This window comes from Pleurodeles waltl, chromosome 4_1 (genome assembly GCF_031143425.1).
Source record: "Pleurodeles waltl isolate 20211129_DDA chromosome 4_1, aPleWal1.hap1.20221129, whole genome shotgun sequence".
In the NCBI taxonomy this organism is placed as follows: domain Eukaryota; kingdom Metazoa; phylum Chordata; class Amphibia; order Caudata; family Salamandridae; genus Pleurodeles; species Pleurodeles waltl.
Window position 1 is genome coordinate 430832921 of NC_090442.1, and position 24391 is coordinate 430857311.

Below are 24391 nucleotides of genomic sequence, written 5' to 3' on the forward strand. Positions count from 1 at the left end.
TAAAGTTTCAGAAATATATGTATTTCTTCAAACATTTCACACATTGCATTTGTGCTGCACTGTACAGCACACATACAAGGCATGAAATGTTTGATAAAATGTCTAGGCATAGAATACATTATTGGAAGTGTATACATCTAGTACTAAACATGGACTATACTGTGCACACACCTCTGTAACGTTGTGCAATGTTGTTTGTTCAACAGCGCAGGTGAATAAAGCAGCAGCATGTCATGTTTTGTAAATATCGCTGTGCCTTGTGATTTATTTCAGTAAATCTGCCCCAGTGTTCCGTGATAAACATTGTGCTAGAATAATTCTATTCACTCTTCAGTGAGGTTTATGGTTCACACGTGGAGTAACTGAGTTAGACATGCATGATCATGGTCAGAGACAGGGGTATTTTAGGCTGGGCATATGTAGCCTCGCAGTTCACAACTTCCCTATGAAGGTTCATCCTGTATGATTGTTGTAACTTTTCTGCATCAATCCATGTATTCACTCACCATTTCATCAGTCTCCCATACACCTTTATACTAGTTACTACAACTTCCATTCATGCGGTCATATGGCCATGTTACTCCCTTTTTCACCCATCCGTCCATGCACTCATTCATCTCCACCTACTGACTTATTTTCACTTTAAACCAATCACACAGCCACACAACCAGCCCAACTCGCACTAATTAATCAATCGGGAAGCATTTTGTTCATTTAAATTTAATAGCCTGAAGCAAGAGACCAGCTCAAAAATGTGAACTTGATAATAGCATGTTTTTGCAAATCTGTCATGATGCCTCAAGAAATGTTACATCTTCCCCTTCGTCCACCTCACCAATGCTGACATAGGCAAATGTGGAAAACTGGTTTCACTTTTCCATTCGTATTTCAGTTAAATTTAAATTGTGTTTCCTGTTCATGACGCCTCTGAGCAGACTATGAATAATGTAAAATTCTAATGCCATTGCTACGCTGCCTCATAAAGTAATATACGATCTTATCCGTATTTATTAAGCCCATATGTGATTGGTGCCTATCTGGCAGGGTTGGACTGCCTACATTTGCGAGGGTTTGTCTTGATTGGATGCACAAATATATTAACTGCTGTAAAATAAAATCAACACTCTTCTTTAATGATCGTGGGGAGACTGGCACCCAGTCTCAACACAACTGTGTTGTTTGGATAAGCTGTAAACCTCAGAGATAGTTGTCTTTTTACAGAAAAACTTCAGCACGATAATAGTGACGAGGACAGGGGAGAGAAAGCAAATATATTTACTCTCCCCCCGATTGTGGTTGCACACCATCGCGGTACACCTTTAAAGGTGAACGTGCTGGTGTGAAGCATATGGTGCCAGTAGTGAGCAAAAATGACAAAACATCAAAATATTGTCCATATGTAACACTCTGATATACCATAATGCAATAAGCAGAGGCAGGGTGTTGTTAGGAGACGAAGTCTGTCCTATAAGCCAGGGTGTAGACAGACCATGAAATATATGTCCATTAGTACAGTATTTAGGCCAGGTACTAAACATGAAATCTGGGAAGGATTCATATTAGTCCAATAGGTGGTGCAAAAATACTTCCAAATGAGTTACCAATAGTGATGTGAAATGAACATATTTCCATGCTGATCGTTTTCAAAATAAAAAATTCCTTAAAGTGAAGCTCTTTAGAGTTCTGAGATACTCATTGCAAGTTATTTTCTCGGTTTTGAATTCTTAGGATCAATTGTCATGTTGCAAGTTCATGCAGTGCTTAATGTCACCTGGTGATTGTAGGTGGTGCCCTCCGGCACTCAGTTCTGGGAACCAGCACTTATTTTTCCTCAACAAACTTTGATCAAGAGCTTGAAAGAGGAAAACACAAAAGGCATAAAGGAGGAAGATGAAGAGGAAGACCAAAACGGTAATAAAAAGAGATAAAAAAGAACCTACAACAGTGCAGCACCACTTTTCTTGCGTCCCCTTTGCGCCCCCCTAATGGCAACATGTGCGTGCCGTATCTAAGATATGGTGCACCATGGCAGTAGTTAGGGTAACTAGCGTCAAAACGTTTGATGTTAGTTTGGAGCTTTGCAGTATTACCATAAAAAATATTGATGCTAATCCTGCAAAGCCCATTGAGGCCCATTGTAAACAATGGTGTGCCTCCTTTTCTGCTCTGAGCTGGTGTTTAAAGTGCTGAAAAAATGACACAAAGGAATCTGTTAGATTTCTTTGTATAATTTTTTCAGCCCCCCCAGAGGGGGAATGTCCCCTTTGCATATACTATGCCTGGCACAGGCATAATGTAGCTCAACGGATGCATGCATTGTACCACTTTGTGAATTTGGCGCAGCAATTTTGGCCTCGTTGGGCCACATAAGTGAAACAAATGATGCTAATGTGGTGCAAGGAGGCGCTAGGGGCTCCTAAATCTGCCCCTGTGAACATTAGGATTAGGTACCCCCCCCCCACCTTTTATAGCCCCGGATGCGTGCTTGTGAACAAAACTTTTCACCCCAACACTATTTATTTTACCAATCCAGGAGGCATAGAGACATGTGAAAGGGAAGAAAATAGTCACCATTTAGCATCCTTTGCCAACTATTTTATTGCTGAGTGAATCATCAAGCAAATCTACATGCTTGCTTAATATTTTGAGTAACATCTCCTCTAACCTACTGTTCATAGGATGTACAACTGTCTTCATCAATCAAACATAATTACATTGGCAACATATTCCAATTTCATTTGAGCTACCTATATGTATCCTTTCCTGGTCACTACAAAATAAAGTATTGAGTCATTGTGGGTAGATTTATATAGGGGTATGTAAAGTATGTATTATGTGAGCCTTGTCTCACACAGTTCCTGATTGCTGGCCTATGGGGGATAGTTTTTCCAATAACGTTTGTACCACGAAATACAATTAGAATGCATTTCTTACATCACAATTACTTTTACCATGCAAGTCTTTACTACACAAGGCTTTACAAACGCATATATATTTGTAATGGTGAGTATGTGGTAAGTACTATACATATTTTTAAGAGTCATTAAAAAATGGGGGTTGGAGGTCTCCCCTCAAAAATATAACAGCGAACCTGTAATTTATGTAATCGGCATAAATGTATTTTTTTAAAATATGTACATTTTGTGAACAGTAACATATTAAGAATTCATGTATAAGTTTTGAACAGTAGGTGGCATTGTTAGACTGTGAATGGATGTTTCTCTTTAACAGTAAGCGTGGTGAAAGTGTGCGTGGTAGTGGATTGCATGGTGAAGGTATTTCCCATGTGAATGGTACTGGTATGCATTGTAAAGTCTGCATTGTAAAAATGTGCTTGGGAAGAAACACGTGGTAATGCAATATAACTCTGGCCTACCAGCAGTTGATATAGTTTCACGCATTCGACTCATCAAAACTGCTTAGCATATTTTGAAATCCATAGCTTGCTCAGAATTTTCTCATAAGTGATTCACCACAAATCAAGGATAGTAATAAAATACTTGCAACCCACCTAATTTTCATTTTTCTAGTCCCGTCTCAAATGGAATAGTCTGACCTTTATGTGTTTTGTGAGTAATACATGCAGAATGCAACAGAAAAAATGTTCAACTTTGCACAGCCCTAATTTCATGTCTTTCTTGATTTCATTGTAGTGCACAGACATACTAAGGAAACAAACACAAATGATGGACGGAATGTGGAACCAATCAAACATTCACCCCCAGTCACAGAGCTGTCTTTCATCCATCAATTCTTTTGCTCACCATGCCACCCCAGTTTGAATCCAGCCATATGCAAATCAGTATTGACCCTGTCCCCCATGGGAACAGTCCAGCCCCAACTGCCAGAGCAGGTCCTCCCTGGACCAGAAACAAACATTCTGAGACCGGTTTCAGGGTATCATCCTTTATCAGCCAGGTTAGCTTGAAGCCAGGGGCATAGTGAGCCCAGGATCCAGGTTTGTGCATACCCGGCACACTTATGTCAGCAAAAACAAACAAACACAAATGATGGACAGAATGCAGTACCAAATAAAACATTCACCCCCAGTCACAGATCTGAGTTTAATCCATCAATTCTTTTGCTCACCATGCCACCCCAGTTTGAACCCAGCCATATGCAAATCAGTCTTGACCCTGTTCCCCATGGGAACAGCCCAGCCCTAACTGCCAGACCAGGTGAGGCCGTGTGTCGTTTCTTCTCCGGTCCAGTTGGCAAAGCAATGTTTTTCTCTGCCGCAAGAGAGTGATGCATTGATTTCCAGACAGGGCTCGCCAGATCCATGCAGGACACAATGACTTTGACGCCCAGTGACGATGAGTGAGAAATATGGCCGCACAGTGAAGAAAAACCATGCTGCATGGGATTTGCATCATTTTCAGCAGCCGCAAGCGGGTGTTTCATATTATCTCTAACCGCAGGATATGAGTTGAAATCAGCAGCGAGGCGGGTGGTGCATCCTTTTTACAGCTGCATTATAGGTGATGCATGAACATTTTCCCGGCATGGCTCCCTGTGAGTGGATTTCCATCCTTGTTCTACCATCTTCGCCTTTCAAGGGCCCAGGAATTGGTTGGCAGGGCAGGCGTCCCAGCAGAGAGTCCAAGTGCTGGCAGAGGAAGTCTTTGATGTCCCTGAGACTTCAAAACAGGAGGGAAGCTCAGTCCAAGCCCTTGCAGATTCTTCACAAGCAGGAATATACCACAAAGTCCAATCTTTTTCTCCTTCCTGAGGCAGAAGCAGCAACTGCAGGATAGCCCAACAAAGCACAGTCACAGACAGGGGCAGAACTTCTCTTCAGCTCTTCTCCTTGGCAGAGCGTCCTCTTGGTTCTAGAAGTAAATCTGAAAATCTGGGGTTTTGGGGTCACTACTTACACCCCTTTCTGCCTTTGAAGTAGGCAAACTTCAAAGGAAGGTCTGTGTTGTTCATAAGATCCTGCCTTGCCCAGGCCTGGTCCCAGACATACACCAGGGGGTTGGAGACTAAATTGTGTGAGGGCAGGCACAGCCCTTTCAGGTGTAAGTGGTCAATCCTCTGTCTACTCTAGCCCAGATGGCCCATCAGTATATTCAGGCTACACCCCAGCTCCCTTTGTGTCACTGTCTAGTGGAGATTCACAAACAGCCCAACTGTCAGTCTGACCCACACAGGAAATACACAAGCAGGCAGAGTTCCAGAATGGTTTAAGCAAGAAAATACCCACTTTCTAAAAGTGGCATTTTCAAACTGACAATTTAAAAACCAACTTTACCAAAAGATGTATTTTTAAATTGTGAGTTCAGAGACCCCAAACTCTAAATCTCTATCTGCTCCCAAAGGGAAACTGCACTTAAAAGATATTTAAAGGCAGCCCCCATGTTAAACAATAAGAGAGATAGGCCTTGCAACAGTGAAAAACAAATTTGGCAGTATTTCACTGTTAGGACATGTAAACACATCAGTACATGTCCCACCTTTAACATACACCCCACTCTGCCCCTGTGGCTACTTAGGGCCTACCTTAGGGGTTCCTTACATGTATAAAAATGGAAGATTTGGGACTGGCAAGTGGGTACACTTACCAGGTTGAATTGGCAATTTTAAACTGCACACACAGACAATGCAGTGGCAGGTCTGAGCCATGTTTACAGGGCTTCTCTATGTGGGTGGCACAATGAGTGCTGCAGGCCCACTAGTAGCATTTGACTTACAGGCCCTGGACACCTCTATTGCACTTTAGTAGGGACTTAATAGTAAATCAAAGATGGCAATCATGGAAAAGCCAATACACATGCAATTTACACAGGGAGCACTTGTACTTTAGCACTGGTCAGAAGTGGTAAAGTGCCCAGAGTATCAAAAACAGAAAAAGCAAAGTCCAACACACAGTCAAAACTTAGGAATCAGAGGCAAAAAAGACACAGGAGACTATGCCAAGGATGCCTGGTCTAACAATTGTCAATGGTTGTGTAGAAAAGGACCAAGCTGCAATTTCATTCCTGATGTGATGTATCCCCGGCCGGATACACCTCCTGGATTGGTCCCCATGAAATTCTGTAAGCCAAAACAGTTTCCACTGGTTTGGAGGAAGGTTTGCAAGTGTTTTCAAACTTTCTTCTAATCTCCAAACAACTACGGCAGTACACTTTTAAGACCTGCAGGATCTCAGGGGGTGCTTAGACACTTTCAGAGTTTGAGGCAGATACCACATATAAAGTTCAGTCCAAGGTCCAGTTGTCACGGTCAGATGGGAATTTCCAAGGAAAGGTCTCTCATAGCTTGTTGTGTAACTGCAGTCACACAGGAAGTTAGCAAATGGCCCTTGGAGTCCACTACTTTGTCCATAGTATAAGTGGGAGCAGGTCGACTTCTTCATGGCTAGTCTCAAGTGACAGAGAGCAAATCCAGTACTCATCTATTCTTTTGCAGGTCCCAAAAAAAGTTCTGTGGATATGTCTTGGGGTGCCACACTTATGGCTAGCACCAACTGCTGGGTGCGGGTGACACCTGGGTATTCCCTATCCAAAAGGGTGAAAGTAGTCTTGAGGCAACTCTTCCCACCTTTCCAGCAGTACCTCTTTGCTTCACTTTAAACAGGCCCAAAATGCCAAGTGTCAGGGCATTTTCAAGATGGCAAAAGTCTTAGGTCACAGTACCTTTGGGCTCTGTGGGATAGGAATGTGTGGGGGAGTGGACGAAGGAAATCACCGGTCAACCCATAAATAACTCTAACATCCCTTCTAAAGTAAGTCCTGTCCCCACCACAGACCAGGAGATAGTAGTTTGTAGGATCAAAGTAGGGCCTTTCAGCAACCAGACAAACAATACACAAGACTTGTACTGGCATTTTGTTTTCTGCCTTTTAAGTGTGCAGGTGGCTCAAATAGACCTGGAAGGCAGGACTTGGCATTGTGGTGCCAACAGGATGGCAGGAACCCATCATAATGCTGAGCTCAAAAGAGTCATCCCTTCCTATTCAGTTCACATCTCTTTCACACCTTATTCTGGACAAGTACAGGTTGTAAGAATCTGGAGAATTAATGCAAATTAACCTTCAGGAACTACAGGCAGGAGAAGGTAGCTGAATTCAATTGAATTGTTGATAACTATTAAATATAGTTTATTAGTTTTCTAGCTGGTCCAATTCCTGAGATCAATACTAGAATTTTATTCTGTACACTACTGCACAGGACAGCTGGGCCCTGCCAAAGGGAACATAGATTTTAGGACCTTTTCACTGTAGGTACATGCTAATCTTAATTTTCTACTATTCCTACTTTTAAATGGGATGTGTGCTGCCTAATGGACTGCAAGGCCTACCTGGGGGATTTACTAATAAAAGGGAAGTTTGCACCTGTCAGAAATATTATTTTAACAGGTCACATTGCAGTTTTAAACTGCAGCTGTCAGTACTGATAGGTTTGAAGCTATGTTTTCCTTGTCACTCTAGTGGGTGGCACAATAAAAGCTGCAGTTGACAGGTGATATTTAACTACCTATGCCATGCTTGCAATTTCTACACCAAATATGACAGCTTTATAGCTTTATTGGTGAGATAAAAATGCCAATCAGAGATTAGTCAATTCCTAAAAGTTTTAGTGGCCAGAACAGATACAATAGGGGCCAGAACATATACAATGGGCACTAAACAGTAGTTCTACCCAGTGTGCAGAGGCTAAAAACCAGCAATAAAATTCTGCAGAAAATGTAATTGACCATGCATAAATGGGACCCTTTCTCACACATTTGTTTTTTAATTTAATTTTTGATTAAAGTAGCACAATGAAAGTCAAGAAATACATAGAATTTCATAGCATTAGGAATTCAAATGCATAAGTATTATGGACTACCCACCAGACATTTCTTCACCACTAGGACTTGGCAATCATTGCATGTCCAGTGTAAGACACTTTATTAAAAACCCTCCAAGTTATGATAAATTGTGGAGTGCTTCTTGAAAGCATAGATATGCATGGGTTCTAGCTAGCTAGGGTTTGAACTAGTAGAGTCCCACCAACAGTGGGCTATTTATAGATATTGTGACTTATAAAAGTGATTTTTCAGTCAAGATATGTGTAACAACGGCTCAGGAGATCCTAGTTAAAAATTATTGCAAACATGCCATAATGATAGGACAGAAAGCAATCATATAAACCAATTTACATGTTTAGAATAATAATGACTGCTTAGGCTGAAGGTGCCCACTTTGTAATTCCATCTAAGAATATTGGATGAAGTGATGTTGAAGTCCAATATAGAACAACAGTTCGAATTTAGTCATAGAGGTGACTTATTGTACTCTCGTAAGAGACTTCACAATTGGTTCTTGATTGGTGTCTCTATCAAGCCAAAATGGTAATTTTGTGGCCCTATCTGCAAGTCTTTGTGTTCCATGGTGCTGACAATATTCTGATAAAAGAAGAACATTTTGAAGGAAGGATGTTTGTGCAAAGGACTGAAAGCTGCATCACTATTTTGGAAGTATTCTTAAATTATTAACTATTTGAAAAACTAAAACAATGGAATATTAAATTCATCTTGAATCATCTGGAAGGATTTAAAAGAGACTTGGCATCCTTTGGTACACCTGCTCCAGAAACATCTGGGAGTGGAGGGCTCTGGTAGGATAGAAGATGGTACATTCATCTAATATACATTAATAAACCAGAGGGTGCCAAGAACCACATCTTACAGGGTCCTTGACCAACTGAAGTCTATGGTTACCATGGAAGTTCCTGAATAAGGTACTGATAAGGACTCATATCTTAACCTATGAATAGAAGTGCTTACACTAGTCACCTGGTGGAACACATATATATATATATATATATATATATATATATATATATATATATATATATATATATATATATATTTAAAGGACTCAAAGTAGTGTCCATAAGGAGCACACTAGGGTTTTTAGTTGATGAGGCCCAGCACTAATAGTGTAAATTAAGTAGGGCACAACTTCCTCTTATTTAATGAAGGTGGAGAAATTGGAATAAGCAGCAAAGCTTTTTATGGAACCATCTGAAGGAAAGCAATACTGAAACTATTAATGCAAAGGTCTCAAATAGATTCAAAATAATTGGTAAATTAGGAGGACAGCATCCTGGAGGGTGGCTTTATATTTGCTGGGTCTAAGGTGATCAAAGTACCTTGTTAACCAAACCCTCAGATAGACTCTATTGACCAGAAGCTTGTGAGGAGAGCTATGTGAGAGGCCTGCTAAGAGGATCTGTGTTTAGTCTTTAGTAACCTTTTTGTTGCTAGGCCTTTCCACCCCAGTGCTAAGCCTTTTTTGGTTATTTGGGGTAGTTCATGCTTCCGCCTCCATAACCTTATGTCCACATAAGCTATCCACACCAAATGTGCATCCTTTTTTTCCAAGATCGTGGGGATTCTAGAGGAATAAAGGGTTTGTAAAAAGTGCCAAAATATAGATACATTTTGTTTTTGTGGAGAAAAAGTGCTGCAGACAAATGTGTTTTTTTCCTGCAAATGGCATCAACAAAAGGTCTTTGGTGCTACTATCACAATCATCCCAGCTTTCAGGAACAGACAGACCTGATTTAGAAAAACACATTTTTTAACACAGTTTTGGCATTTTACTGAGAGATATCCCATTTTTACTAAATTTCCTTCTTTTAACCTCTTACCAGTTTGTGGGGGAAACAGGTGTATCCCAGAAAGCTATACATTTCTGAAAACTAGATGAAATTGAGATAGGGGTCATTTGTGTAGATCTTTCAAGGTTTTCTAAAAAAAACTAAGCATTAAAGTAAAAAAAAACTTGAAAATTAGTAGGGAAAACGGGCATTTGTAACAACGTTTCCATTAGTAAATTCTCATCACAATGACAGATTTACAAAAGCTATGTACCATTTCATCTGCTAGATCCTTCTGATTTTGGGATTATATCGGGTTTGTGGGTTTTCCTAGAACTTGCTGTAGTCAGAGCCAATATCTGAGCTGCACCTTGCAATAGTTTGTCATTGTGTACCATGTATAGAGCAATTCATATGGTAAAATATATGTAGTGGAAAATAGGTATCACGAAAACCAGGGTATTTCTGAAATGGGCACAAGCTATGGAGTTTAAAGGCAGGTGTTGTAATAAAGTGAATCCACACCAGATGAAGATATGTGGTAGGAGGTATTTATTACAGCCTCAACCAACAGCCAGCATATCAACTGTCATGCAGAGAACCCTGCATCACAGAACCTCAGAACAAGCTGGTTCCATGCCCAGTGTTCTGGCATGGAGCCATGTTACATCATTACACTTCTTACTTTTTACATTAGAACAGAAGTAACATGAGAACAAAAAACACATTTGAACAGAAAGAAAAAGAGGGTAGAAAGAACTACACAAAATCACGCAAATGTAAAGGAAACCTGCGTGTTCTGACACTCCTACGAGTATTATCAGACCTTAAATCAATGTCAGAGGGAAAACGATAAGAAGTATCATCTCTCCTGTCGGCCACACCACACACCCCAAAATGTGCTACACGACTATGATTCCAGATGCGACCATCATCCGTCTTGACAGCATTTTTAAACAGCTTAATGATAGTTTTTGGAGAGGTATATTTTGACCAATTTTGACACCCAACAGGAGCTTTGACCTTTACTTTATCTCCAACCTCAAAATTTGTAACTTTCGCATTATTCCTTTTATCAACATAAATCTTCCTTTTGCTTTGCAGAGACACTTCTTTGTCTCTCCAATCCCCAATACCATTGTTTTTCAAACCCTTCCCAGCAACCATCCAGCCAGGACACAAACAAGTATTTGGAGACCTTCCCCTGAGCAGTTCAAAAGGAGTCTTTCCCGTTGATGCATGAGGAGTGTACCTGTAAGCTGTTATACGACCCTGCAGTTCTTTTCTCCAATCTAAACAGTTTACCTTTGCTAATTGTATACTCTCTTTTAAAGTCCTGTTAAATCTCTCCAAAGCACCATTCGCCTCTGGATGATATAACGCAATTTTTTTATGTACAATTCCACATTTTACAAAATACTCCTCCATCTGAGCAGAACAGAACTGCGGACCATTGTCAGAAAGAATAGAGTTAGGAAAACTCTCGCGTTTGAACACAGATTCTAAAAAACTGATCACAGATTGAGAAGTGATCTCTCTCACCAAACTCACCTCCACCCATCGTGAATACAAATCCAGCAACACCAACAGGTAAGGAGTCTGATGTTCTCCATGCAATGGCCCCACAATATCGATAGCTAATTCATCCCATGGACTTTTTGGTAAACTTCTACAAACCATAGGTGAACATCTTGGTTTGAGCACCTTATCACTAGCTTGACAAGGTGTACACTCCCTAACAGTACGTTCCACCATCAAATCTAATCCAGGCCACCAGAAATCCTGACGGATGCGCTCTTTGGTTTTAGAAATGCCCATATGCCCTTCTTGAGCCATGTTCACGATGACTTCTCTCAAACTCAATGGGGGAATCATTCTTGTGCCCCTCATTAGAACACCATCAACAACGGCTAACTCATTCGCAACTAACGACCAAGGTTTAACCATACTTCGAGACTTATGCTGTTCCAAAAGAGACATCACAGAACACAATTCACGATCCTTTTTCAACTCATCCCTCCATTCATCTTCCTTTACAGCCCCCAGCGTAACATCACAAACTCTTATGCCACACTCAGCATCACATTGATCATTTTCATCCTGAGATTTATCATTCTCTACCACCTCCACCAATCTTGACAGACAGTCTGCCGTTACATTTGTCTTTCCCGGAATGTATTCAAACATGAAGTTATACTCCTGTAAGGAAATGACCCATCTCCTGATCCTCGAGGAAATTGAGTCCAAACCCTTCTTCTCAAAAATTTCTTTCAGGGGTTTATGATCAGACCTGACTACGAAAGAAGATCCCCACACAAATTTTCTGAACTTGTTTATGGCCCAGAAAATTGCCAACGCTTCCTTCTCTATAACAGAATACCCTATCTCTGCCCCTTTCAAGCATCTTGAAGCACAAGCTATTAGCACCTCTTGGCCCTTCCTGATCTGAAAAAGAAGAGCACCCAGCCCCTTTATACTCGCATCAGTAACAATGAAAGTGGGATTCCCAGGTACAAAAGCTTGTAAGTTTGGTGCATTCCTGAGATCATTTTTTACTTGTTTAAATTCTGTACCACACTCTCCCGTCCAAACAAACTCTGCATTCTTACACATCAACTTCCTTAGATTTACTGTCTTATCTGCAAAATTTCGTATAAATTTGTTATAAAATTCTGCCATACCTAAGAATGAAGAAACCTCATCTTTTGTACACGGTTCTTTTAACATTTCGATAGTGTCCACCAAATCCTTTTTAGGACTCACCCCCTACCGTGAAATATGATGACCCAAATAATCCAGTTCAGTGACTCCAAATTTACATTTGCTTCGCCTAAGAGATAACCCAGCATCAAGCATCCTTTTAAGCACAGCATGCACCCTCTCATCATGTTCTCTCACGTCTCTCCCACATATTAATACATCGTCCTGGTAGCACTTTACGCCTGAAATGCCTTTAAAAAGATCTTCCATAATCCTCTGAAATACTGAGGCCGCAGAAACCAGCCCAAACGGCATACGCAAAAACTTGAAGGCCCCCATTGGCGTAATAAAAGCTGTTAATTCTTGACACTCACTTGCATTAGCCATGTGTCCAAATCTTCCACATCTGTAGCAATTTCCTTGAAAAGGTGTTGCAAACCTCCTATTCCCCTGTGTCTTTTCTGCGCTATTTTCTATTACAACACCTTTCTCACGGACACCCTCATACTTTTTTTTCTTCTCATCTTTTTGAACGGAAACGAGGGTATTTCTGAAATGGGCACAAGCTATGGAGTTTAAAGGCAGGTGTTAATAAGACATCTCTGAAAGGGGGTACCCATATTAGCATGCAAATTAGAGGGCATTTTTCAAAATGAATTCTTTTTTACATATTGTTTTATATTTAGAAGGTGCAAATGCAGAGAAATCCAGTCAGTCATAACACCTCTTCTACAATTCTGCATCCCCCTAAGCTCTACTATTCTGCATTCCCCTAAGTGTTCCCGATAAAAATGGTATCTCACTTGTATGGATAGGTCTAGTGCCTGCAAAAGGAAACGGATCAAAACGCAACATGGGCACGTCATATTTATCCACTGAAAACTAACCCATTTTTTGCAACGTACCTAGCTGTGGATTTTTGGTCCTAGCTCACCTGGAACCTAGGGAAGCCTAGAAATTCAGTACTTTTTTGAAAACTAGACATCCTCTTATTTCCGTAATGGAAAGTTCTGAAATCTGCACAAATTTCATTCCAAACAGCATTCTCTTAAGCCTTCTGATAAAAATGATACCTCATTTGTATGGATAGGCCTAGTGCCACAACAGGAAATGGCCCAAAACTCAATACAAATACATCAAAATTTTCTATGCAACACTGACCCAATATTTGCAAATTGGGTACCTGTGTTTTTTGGGCTCTAACTGAGCAGGCACATAGGGAGACCTAGCAAGCCTCTACATGTTTGACTCCAGGATGGTGTGCCTTGAATGGCTATCACTAGGTTATTTTACCCAGAATTATTTCGAAACCTCAAACATTGGCTAAAAAAACACATTTGTCCCACATTTCTGTTATGGGAAGTTCTGGAATCTGAAGCAAACCACAAACCTCCTACCAGCCAGCATGGCCCCACTTCTGCTGATAAAAATGTTGCGCCACTGGTGTGGTAGGGCCTAGTTTCAGAAGCAGGAATGGATCCAACCAAGGGGAATAGAAGTCCCCACACAAGTGCTCCCATTGTCCTTGGTTTGACCCGTTCCTGTCACTGGCACTAAGCCCAGCCATACGAGTGGCTCAGCAATTTTATCGGCACAAGAGAGGCAATTCTGGGTGGTAAGAATTTTGGGGATTCCTGCAGATTCAGGAAGTTCTGTCACTAAAAGAAATCCTTGGTGTCTAGTAAAGTGGATCCCTGCTTGGGGATCACCCTTCTTCCGTGATCCCCAAGCAGAGATCCACTTGGAAAGGTACCAATTGAAAGGGGAGATTCTCTCCTTTCCAAAGATACCTCTCCCAGGCGCTTTGGTGCTTGGGGGCTTCAATATGCCACCGAGCACCTCATCACCTCATCAGCTCATTTCACTTTCGATGTAATGACATTAGCATGCCATGCGCTCCAATAGTCATTACATTGAGAAAATAAATGCCTCAGGTTTGATGGGGAAACACTTCTCCTGCTTCCAAGGCTAAAAAAGGAAATCCCTCTCCTGTAAACAGCAGAAGGATTTCCTGCCTCATGTGCGAAGACAGCTCAGAGCCAGACTTGGCACACAAGCACTGTGACTGAGGACAGCTCCAAGACATCCTCAGCACACAAGTGTTTAAGCTTATACCTGGAGATTGAACCACATTTCAGTGGTGCATTTTATGTTGCAGAACAGATATGGGGTAGTGATAGGAACAGCAGCATCATGTACCATCAACTTAGATTCTCTTTGGAAAAAGATAATTGATGGTATTGTTTAGCATAGCTAAAAAAACACGAAAATGGTTGTGCACCAATTTCTGTGTATTTAACACTTTATGATGTGTCTGCACAAATTGCTACTTTGTTTCCAAGATTAGTGCCCCATCTTTGTAGAAATTATGTGCATCTTGGTCACTGGTCAATGGGCTCTATTTATATATGTGGGGTCTACTCACAATTTGACAATAAACATATGTTTAAGTTGTTAATGCCTGCTGGATTCCTGAAAGGTGTAAAACACTTTACGTGTGTGGGCATCTCCACGATATGTGCAGAGATATATGCACTTGTAAGTCTCACTCAGGTGCCTTGAGTAGGTCGTCTAGGGCATGATTTCTGTTCAAGGTTTGAGAATGTGCACAACATTTTGGATAGTCCCAAACTCATTTCAACCTCCATTTCCATCCTGGAAATGGTATGAGGCTTGTTCATCAAATGTTTATTGTAGTACCCTTTCAGGCCCACATTTGAGGTGTAGGAGAAGGCCGTTCGCCCAGGGAAAACATGTTCTCTTTATAGAGAACAAAAGTGTGCATTTTCACAAGGACCTTAATTTCTCCATGATGTATTTCTGCTAATAAGAAACTTGTAGGTGGGAATGTCACAGACATGGAATTCATGCTAGTATGACTGTTAACCTGTTTCTGGTGTACCTTTCCAGGCTGACTGCTCAGAAGGTTTGTGAATCCCAAAATGTAGCAAATCTGCACCTGTACTTAAATCTAAATCTAAGGTACATATTTGCAACTGGTTCATGAATATGACCCATGATCTTAACAGTGGTTCTGCTGGTGTTAATTAAATTCATCAATAAAAGTTCATTTTACTGGGGCCTCTTAAGCTCATGATTCTACCATCAGCACTTAGTACTCACAACGAACTCCAGCAGAGTTATATTTTACGTGAGCGGAGTGTAGGTTTAAATAGGCCTTCCAGAACAACTAAGCATTTCCTCTTCTTGCTGCTCCAGTTGAATTTGTTCACTTTTAAACAGCACAAATATGCTAAGCATGCTTGCTGTATGTGATCCCTTTGTACACTTACTCCTCAATAAAAATAAGACTAATTCATTTGAGGTGTGTGACCAATAGAGGGCTGAAAGCCATTGTATGGAAAGGAAGGGGCCATGGAGCATAATTTAGCCTCATTTTTTGAAAGACATTGGAAACCTGAGTATTTTAAAAGTTGAATTTAAAAGTAGCTTGAATAATTGAGTTTGGTTTAAATACTCCCTACAGTGGAATATATGATTACTTTGAAGTACATTTCAATTATGTATACTTCATATGCAGTCAGGAACTCATTGTCAGCCAATACTATTTCCAGTTATGAACTAATTTGGGACTTATGACCTTGTTTAGAGTTGGAAAGATGCAGGACAACTACCAATTTGGAGTGTAGTTGACATCAATGCCCTCTTCATATAGCAGACAAGACAATATCATTAAAAGCCTGCAAAGAGGTATTTTGCTACATGGGATATCACAGATTACTATAGTAGGTAAGGTGTTTGGTGTTGGTTATCGCCTCTGACAAACTGTGGCAAAACAACATTTGCTCTGTGATACTCCTTGTTAGGCCCTTTTAGCCGATATATTGTTTTATGTTGCCATCTGTAATATGGTATGCACTTTTATGACTGTATGCCTGATGGTTGCCTTGTGGAAGAAATTACACTCCATATAGTAGGCCTGAGTTGGTCATGGTCACAAGTCAACGATAAAGGTTATAGGCCTGGTTGGTCCACTGAGAAAAGGTATGTCCAGTGCAAAAAGTATGATCAATTAATTATGAAAAGTCAGGACAACAGAAGAAGGCCTATCTTCTTTCTTGTGAAAAGCAAATGTTTAACAGTGGATTGTTTTTGCATGGAGTTACAGGTGTATATAGGTAATTGGTCACATGAAATCTCATAGATTATCATCATAGGCAAGGGTTTGGTGTTGGTCAACCATGGATTTAGAAGATTTTATCTGTGTTATCTGTATGCATGATTAGTTACCAGTTTATGCACTTGTCAGTAGGTCTTTGTTGGTTATAATATAAAGCAAATGGTAAGGGCTAAATGCCTTATTGGTTCATTGGGAAACAATATGACAGATTCCTAGGTGTTATCTGCTTACTACAAAAGGTCATACCAAGATACAAGCCTCCTTTATTTATTATGAAATGCATATGTTAATTTTAAGTTGTCAATGTCGATTGTTATTCCATCATGTTACACTTTGCAGACATTTTTTGTTACTAGAAGTCTGGCAAGGATTTCGATTTTCATGTTATCTTGCATGAGGTTTTACACAATGCAATTAAACCAAACAAATCATCAGTCCCACAATAATCTCTTCTGATGTTCAACAAAATTTTTAATTGCGAAAATTCTTACAAATCTCAATGTTTCATGTATACTAAGGTCCATATTTATACTTTTTTAGCGGCGCATTTGTGCAACATTTTGACGCAAAAGCGGTGCAAACTTGCAAAATACAGTTGTATTTTGCAAGTTCGCTCGGCTTTTGCAGAAAAAATTATCCAAATGTGGTGCTAAAAAAGTATAAATATGGGCGTAAATTCTATAAAGGACAACCAGCACATGTTTTGAGGCAAAGCCTCTTTCTCAAGGCATGAATTTAAAAAGGCGTATGATATGAGTCTGCATTATCAAAGTAAAACATCTTATTTCTTTGATCCTTTTCTTTTAAAAACTGGCTTGTTTTTGCTCTCTCTTCACAAATTTATTAATTAAGTGTTTCTTGTTAGTCTGTAATTTTTGAGTCCTCTCCCAAAAGAGCAGTATCAGGAGTGTGGGATGGATAAAAAAGAAAACACATCCTGCACTCCTGTTACCTTTTGTTTGGGCAAGGATTCAACAATGACACTGGCATACCTTTTCAAGTAATGTTGACTTTTTTTGGGTTGCAGCTGACACTCAGATATTGCTGAATGTAAAGAAACGACCTCCATAGGACCCTTTTTTCCACTTGCAATTTGTACATGGGTAATAGCTATTTCATAACAGTAAAGGAAAATAAGTGGATAGGACTGCTAATAAAGAAAGCAGCTGCTCAGTAGCATATACCAGCTGCTGGGGCTCCAAAAATGTAATAAAATAAATTAAACTTTTTTTTTATAAAAATGGGTTGGACGCATAAGGGAACCAAAACTGAACAAGAGCGATAAGATGTAATCTCACAGAGCGATCACAGGAGTAGAGCACTTGTAGTTTAAAAAAAATAAACACAAAAATAATTAATGGCAACATCAGTGTACGGACTACTTTTTCAGAGTGTTCATAACGGCGAAAAGCTGTCGGCTGACATCGGGGCTCATAGACAACCCTGTTAGCCCATGCCTGAAGCCAGTTAACCACTGTAGCGAACGACTGAAAAGGGATGTCCAAAAGTTCCTTCCTGTATGTGTATGTATTTATGAATGTGTATCTTTTGAGTGAAGGGTGATGATATCAGCTAAAGCCAGAACTCTAAGGCTGGCTGTAGGCAAGACGTAAACATTAATTGGAGGGTTTTAATTCATGATAAGGTTAGTCTCTATTAAATCAATTAGTTTTAGGGAAGCATATATTCGAATGCGTACTTTCCTTATAAGGCATATAGCGTAAAATTTCACGCTTTCATTACTGAGCAGCGAGTTTAAAGCAGGCTAAATATGAGCCAAAATATGAGCCAAATGATTATGGCCTAATGCGATTTTGGCCGCCACATTCTGGATAATATGCAGTTTATGCATAGCCTTTTCTAGATGCCCAAGGTAGCTAGCAAAGATTTCCACTTTGGAAGAAAGATACACTTTTATGATCGTTACCTTGAATGGAAAACTGAAAAAATGCAAGATCACGGAGACGATAGAAATGATAGTAATTGCACTGGTCTGTCTTGTATAACTGATTTTCACTCCTCGAATTTAATCAGCGTGTGGGACACAGAATATGTTCCTCGGTTTCAGGCCAAATTACATAGTATCATTTTGTCTCTGTGTCATTTAACACAGTTTTGAAAATTGGATTAATAGTCAGCTCTTTTCCGACAGTGCCTTGAGTACTTCTGGTCATTTGTGTGCTCTTTACAAAAATAAATAGAAACAGAAATGCTGTAATTTACTTGCTTATTTGAATGTTTCCGTTCTTTTTTCAGTTCTCTCAATAAAACAGAATTTTAAAGAACGAGTGTCAAGTACAAAAAGTAGTTCAAGATATCCAAAAATGCATACAGCATTGCACATGAACATTTTGATCAACCATAATAACACGTTTTCATTTAACATTTTATTTTGGAATACATTTATATAACTGAAAGTAGAACTTACTCTTTTAGGAGGCCCCATGCCAGCGCATAGAGGCATAACAATAGAAGAACTCCTGTAATTGCTAATATTGCAGGAAACCAGTTATCAGGATTCCAAACATATGCAAATTTAACCAGTACTGATGTAGTCACCTGTTAACATAAGAAACTGTTTTAAATAAGTATATAGAGCTGGTTTCAAAGGCAAAGCATCACAAAGAAGCATTGAAAATAATTGAATTATTATCATCTGTAGGCCAAAATATGCAGAGCAAGAAACCTTTTCTACTAAAATCCATAGAGTGTCAAATTGCATTGATTATATATATATATATATATATATATATATATATATATTATATATATATATGTTTGACTGCATAATGGTAGGGTAGGCATCATCAATATAAAATACTGATTTCTGCTACAAAGTAATTCTAACAAACTGTGCTGCGCAACATGAAACTAGTGTATGTATTTATTATTGCATTAGTAAAATATTTGATGTAACGCTCTCTAGTTCTGACTGACAATTGAGTTGATTGACACCATAAAAGTATGAAAAATCTCAATATAAATAACTAACATTTAGGATCCAGTTAGGAGGGAGGGAGGGATATGGGACCGCTGCTTGTATGTGAACAGGGCAATTCACACTAGGGGTCATATTTACAAATTGTTCATGCAATGAAGGGTAGCATGCAAAGTTGCTGTGCTCCGTGTGGTGAAAGGAGAAGAGCAGAAATGCCATATCAACTAAAATATGGTGCATTTCTGTTGTCTTCAAGCGCTAGTGCATTGTGTGCTGCCTAGCGTCAATGCAAGCACTTTTGTACCATGGTTAAAGGGTTTCTTTGTTATACGCCGGCTTGTCTTTGATTAGGAAGGAGCAGTTTCCCCCACAGAAACAATCTTTAACAGTATAACAGCATTTTCTTCTTTCTATGCAGCAGGCATGGAAAGAGAAAGTAGCCAGGAGAAATACAGATATTTCTCCTCGAAATGCCTAGTTCAGGGAGGTTTTGCACTTGGAAGCATCTCCAGGTTTACCAGCTTTAGTAAATGTGGGAATGGGCCAAAATCCATGGGTGGATGAATGCAAACGCACATGCTCCAACCATGGAATGCCTCCCTGAAGGTAAAGTAATAGAGCGCTCAAATGCTTTACTAAACCACGTAAAGTAGCTTTGGGTAACATAGTACATCGCTAACGTGATTTTATGTCGGGCTGTGCTACAAAATTTACACAACCATGACTGAAAATATTAATAAAACTGTGCCCTGGTTCTTTTCATGAGGGAGATCTCCAATCCAACAACTCTTCTGCTCAACAAGATATCCATAGGTATTGTTTAGACATGGTTCTCGGCTCCATATGACAGAGAACTGGCTATCATGGTTGTGATTAGGTGGGTTGGATGAAGCTCAAGAGCTCTGTAGCACGATATTAGAAGACATTGCTGAAAGGTTGAATTACTCCCCGCCACTGCTACTTACTCATGGCCACATTACAGACCATCATCTTCGTTATTACTGTGCTGCTAAAGACCTACACCAAACTATATTGCAGTTCTTTGCTTCCACAAAAAATACATATTAATTACCATGCTATTTACTTGGAATGCTTCACATTATCATAAAACTTTCTTTTAAAGCCAGACAAATTGACATTGGTAATGCTTGTTTAAACATGGTGTTTAATACAGATGTGTATATTGAGCTAAACTTAGCCTGGATATTTAAGTCCTTCATTCCTTTACCTTATGGTTATTTCATTGCTTCTTGTACCCATAGCACTTCACACATTTTCTCTGTGGTTTGCCTTGTCGTTTCTCTCGAGCTATCAAAGGAGAGCCAGGGAAGCTCATGAGTCAATGGCCCAGATTTACAAAAAGTGGTGGTGCAGCTAGTGCAGCGCCACTTGTTTTGAGCCCCTTAGTGCCCCACCACCATGTGTGCGCTGTATTTAAAATAGGGCGCACCATGGCCATAGTCAGGGGGACTAGCATCATCATTTTTGATGCTAGTCTGGTGCTTTGCAGGACTAGCGTAAAAAAAGTTGACGTTAATACTGCAAAGCACCCAGAGCCCAATTGAACACAATGGCAGCCTCTTTTTAACGCCTACACTTAGCAGGCATTAATAGATTCCTTTTGTGCTAGTTATACTGCCCCCCTAGCGCTGGAACACCCTCTTTGCATACATTATGCCTGATGCAGGCATAATGTGGTGCAATGGGTTACAAAGTGGCGCAATGCAAGCATTGCGCCACTTTGTAAATATGGTGTACCTTTCTGACCCTTCCAACGGCATATTAGCATAAAAAAGTGACGCTAATGTGGTGTTCGAATGGTGCTAGGCCACCATAAATCTGGGTCAATGAGTTCCTAATGAGAAACATTTATTTCTATTGACTGGAGTGTAGGGCATGGACTCAACAGGTCATGTATTGGTGGATAGATATACAGGAACCACCCAATTTATTCACCTGTGGTTCAACATAGATTTTAAAAAGAGTGGAGGCCAGGGTGGTACCCCTGCAACAGTCTCACATATGACTTCATGGAGGACCTTTAAGTGTGAGGTCATAATATGTGTAGAGTGTCTCCTTTGCACACATTGCTTGTTTACTGTTTAGATGTACAGCTCCTCTATCAAGGGGAGCTTTGGTAAACGAGCTAAAAGACATTTATCAGGACTGACATTGCAATTAAGCTTGTGAAATGATTAAGATGCCATAGACTCATACTATAGAGATTTTTTGCTATGTAGAGATTGAAAGAGGAATTTTACAATTGCATAATTTTAAAGAATTAATAAGAAAAATGTACTTTACATTGTTAAATAAAGTTTGCATATTAATATAATTTTTAGGAGGTGACCACATTTAACCATTAAGGCCCTCATTACAACCCTGGCTGTCTTGTTGTGGCGGATTTCACCACCAGCAGGCTGGTGGTGAAATCCCTAGTATTACGACCGCGGCGAAAGCGCTGCGGTCGCACCGCCGGGACCGGCAGTTCCCGGCTACATTGGTCCCGGCGGTTTCAATCCCCCAGGGCAGCGCTGCCCAGGGGATTACGAGTCCCCCTACCGCCAGCCTTTTCCTGGATGTTTGAACCGCCAGGAAAAGGCTGGCGGTACGGGGAGTTGCGGGCCCCCTGCCACGCCCCATGCAGCTTTTCAATGTCTGCTGTGTAGACAGTGAAAAGCCCGACGGGTGCAACTGCACCCGTCGCATGGCCGCAACACCGCCGGCCGCTCCTGTGTTGCGGCCGAGATCCCCACTGGGAGTGCGGCTGCATTGGTGGCCGCCTGGCGGTCAGATCTTGGCGGGCAGCTTCAGCCACCCACCAAGGTCGTAGTGAGGGCCTAAGAGCAGCCCCTGAGTTAATATGCTGTATAATATAAAGTTAGCCCCATTTCTATTGCCATACTGAATGTTGTATTTCTGACTTTAAAGGCTGAGAGGCCTGCACATTTGATTTCAGTTGTTTTGCATGTTATGTTTTTTTTTGCTTATATCTTTTGCTAGCTAGTGAATAGTTTTTTGTATTTTTCAGAAGCTGATGCCAGGATGGGAGAGTGACTCGTGGGAAGAGCTGATTGTACCCAACAGTATGTCTAGTGTAACAACTAAATAACATAGCCATGCTTGGATCATTGGTTTGCCCTTAGAAAGAGGGGTAGTTACTTGATCTCATAGTCCTGAGAAAGACGATTGCTCCTGAGAGAGAGAACAAGCTGAAGTGTTGCAAATAGTGCTTTGTTCAATTATAATAGTGCATGTTCCTTAGACTAGAGAAGAAGCCTTCTGACTTCAAACTGAGAGACATTTATTTGCTTTTCTTAAACATACACCTTATCTTATTTACCTAACCAAATGTCTTTTCTTCACTTATCCTTCTTAATTTAGAGTAGTGGTTTCCACACGTGTTGCATATACACTATCTTGTTTGTAATTCATGTTAGTGTTCTATTTTACCTTATGTTGAAATGCTGACTTCTGGACTATTTAAAGCTGAATAATCATGATACAATTTGAATGTTGTATGAATTACCAACCTGAATTAATAGAATTTGATAATAAAATAATTTAAACTTTCTACAATTCTCCTTGTCATTTACTGTAGGGCCCTGTTAGAAATTGGGTCCCTTTTGGCAGAAGGGTCAACAATCATAGTCAGGTCAAGATACAGACTAAAAGTTTACTTGTGCTCACCCTCTGGTAGCTTGGCGCAGAGGAGTCAGGCTGAAATAAAAAGGCAAAGTAAAGTATTTGTGTACACACAGAGTAACACAGTGAAAACACCACAAAAGGACTCAACACCAGTTTAGACAAATAGTCCATATTTATCACAGTAAGACAAGACCAAAATGACAAACATCCAACATACACAAGTCAAGTTATGAATTTTGAAAGGTTAAATCAAAATGTAGTGCTTAGAAGACAATAGCTCCAACCGGCGCTATCTGGTCATGCTGGACCGGGGCAAATCCAAAGGTGCAGTTTGACTGCGATGAAGCCTAGGTCAAGTACAGGAATCATGTAGACCCATTGACAGTACCTTTGTTGCGTTGATGCTTGGTGACGATGTGTTGATTCAGAGGAAGGCATGTGTCGCACTTGCAGGCAATGTGTTGTTTCCTGATAGGGCAACGTCATTGATGCTTTGATGTCCAGAAGCAATGAGTACTGGTTCTGATGTCTTGGTGCTGCATTAGCCAAGCCGGAGCTGGATTGCAAGTCAGGGTCGTTGTATCATGCAGTCGGCGAGTGGTGTCTGTGACTTTGGAGCAGGCAGCAGCAAAGAGGCTTATCTGCAGCAGGATGCATCAGTTCTGAATGACGCACCAGTGTTGTTCGCATCAATTCTTGTATTGCAGCACCACAGTTACTTCTGGGGTCCCAGGACTGGATTTGACAACACTTTGCAGAGCAGGACTCATAGCAGAGGAGCCCAGGTCCTAGTAGCAAGATGCAGGTGAAGTCTTTGATGTTCGTGAGACTTCAGAAACAACAGGAGGCCTTGGAGAAACTTAAGATTGCAGGATGTAGAGAGGTAGATCCAGTCTTCTTGCTCCCAGGAAAGACGAGGCAGACTGCAGGCCAACACAGCAGAGCAAACAGCAAAGTGACAGTCCCTCCTGGCATCACAGTGGTGCTTCCTGGTAGAATGTCCGCAGTCCAAAAGTTTGTTGAGTATATGGTGTCAGAGACCCAGTACTTATAACAAAAAGGCCTGTGATATAGGGATAACTTCAAAAGAAATCTCTGAAGTGCACAAGGTTCCCTTTCAACCAATCTCTGGCTCTAAACTACCAGTAGGGGGTAATCAGCCCTTTGTGTGAGGACTAGACACAGCCTATTCATATGTAAGTGTGAACAGCCTCTTCCTCTCCCTGCCCAGGACGCTTATCAGTCTACAGATGAATACAGTTGTGTCTCCTGTCACAACCAGCTCTTCCTGTTTGTGGCTGTCTGGAGAGAATGTAAAAATGTAGCTGTCACCTAAACCCAGATGTGTATTCAGAGACAGGCTATGGCACAGAA

General features: G+C 40.5%; 1 protein-coding gene across 1 annotated transcript in view; it reads right to left on the minus strand.

The window, feature by feature from the left end:
* Positions 1–24391, minus strand: part of LOC138287161 (cadherin-related family member 4-like) — a 182049-nt gene that overhangs the window by 79089 nt on the left and 78569 nt on the right. Inside the window, exon 6 of the mRNA XM_069227521.1 lies at positions 18860–18990. Coding sequence (XP_069083622.1) covers positions 18860–18990 — 131 coding nt within the window. The remainder of the gene's footprint in view (positions 1–18859; positions 18991–24391) is intronic.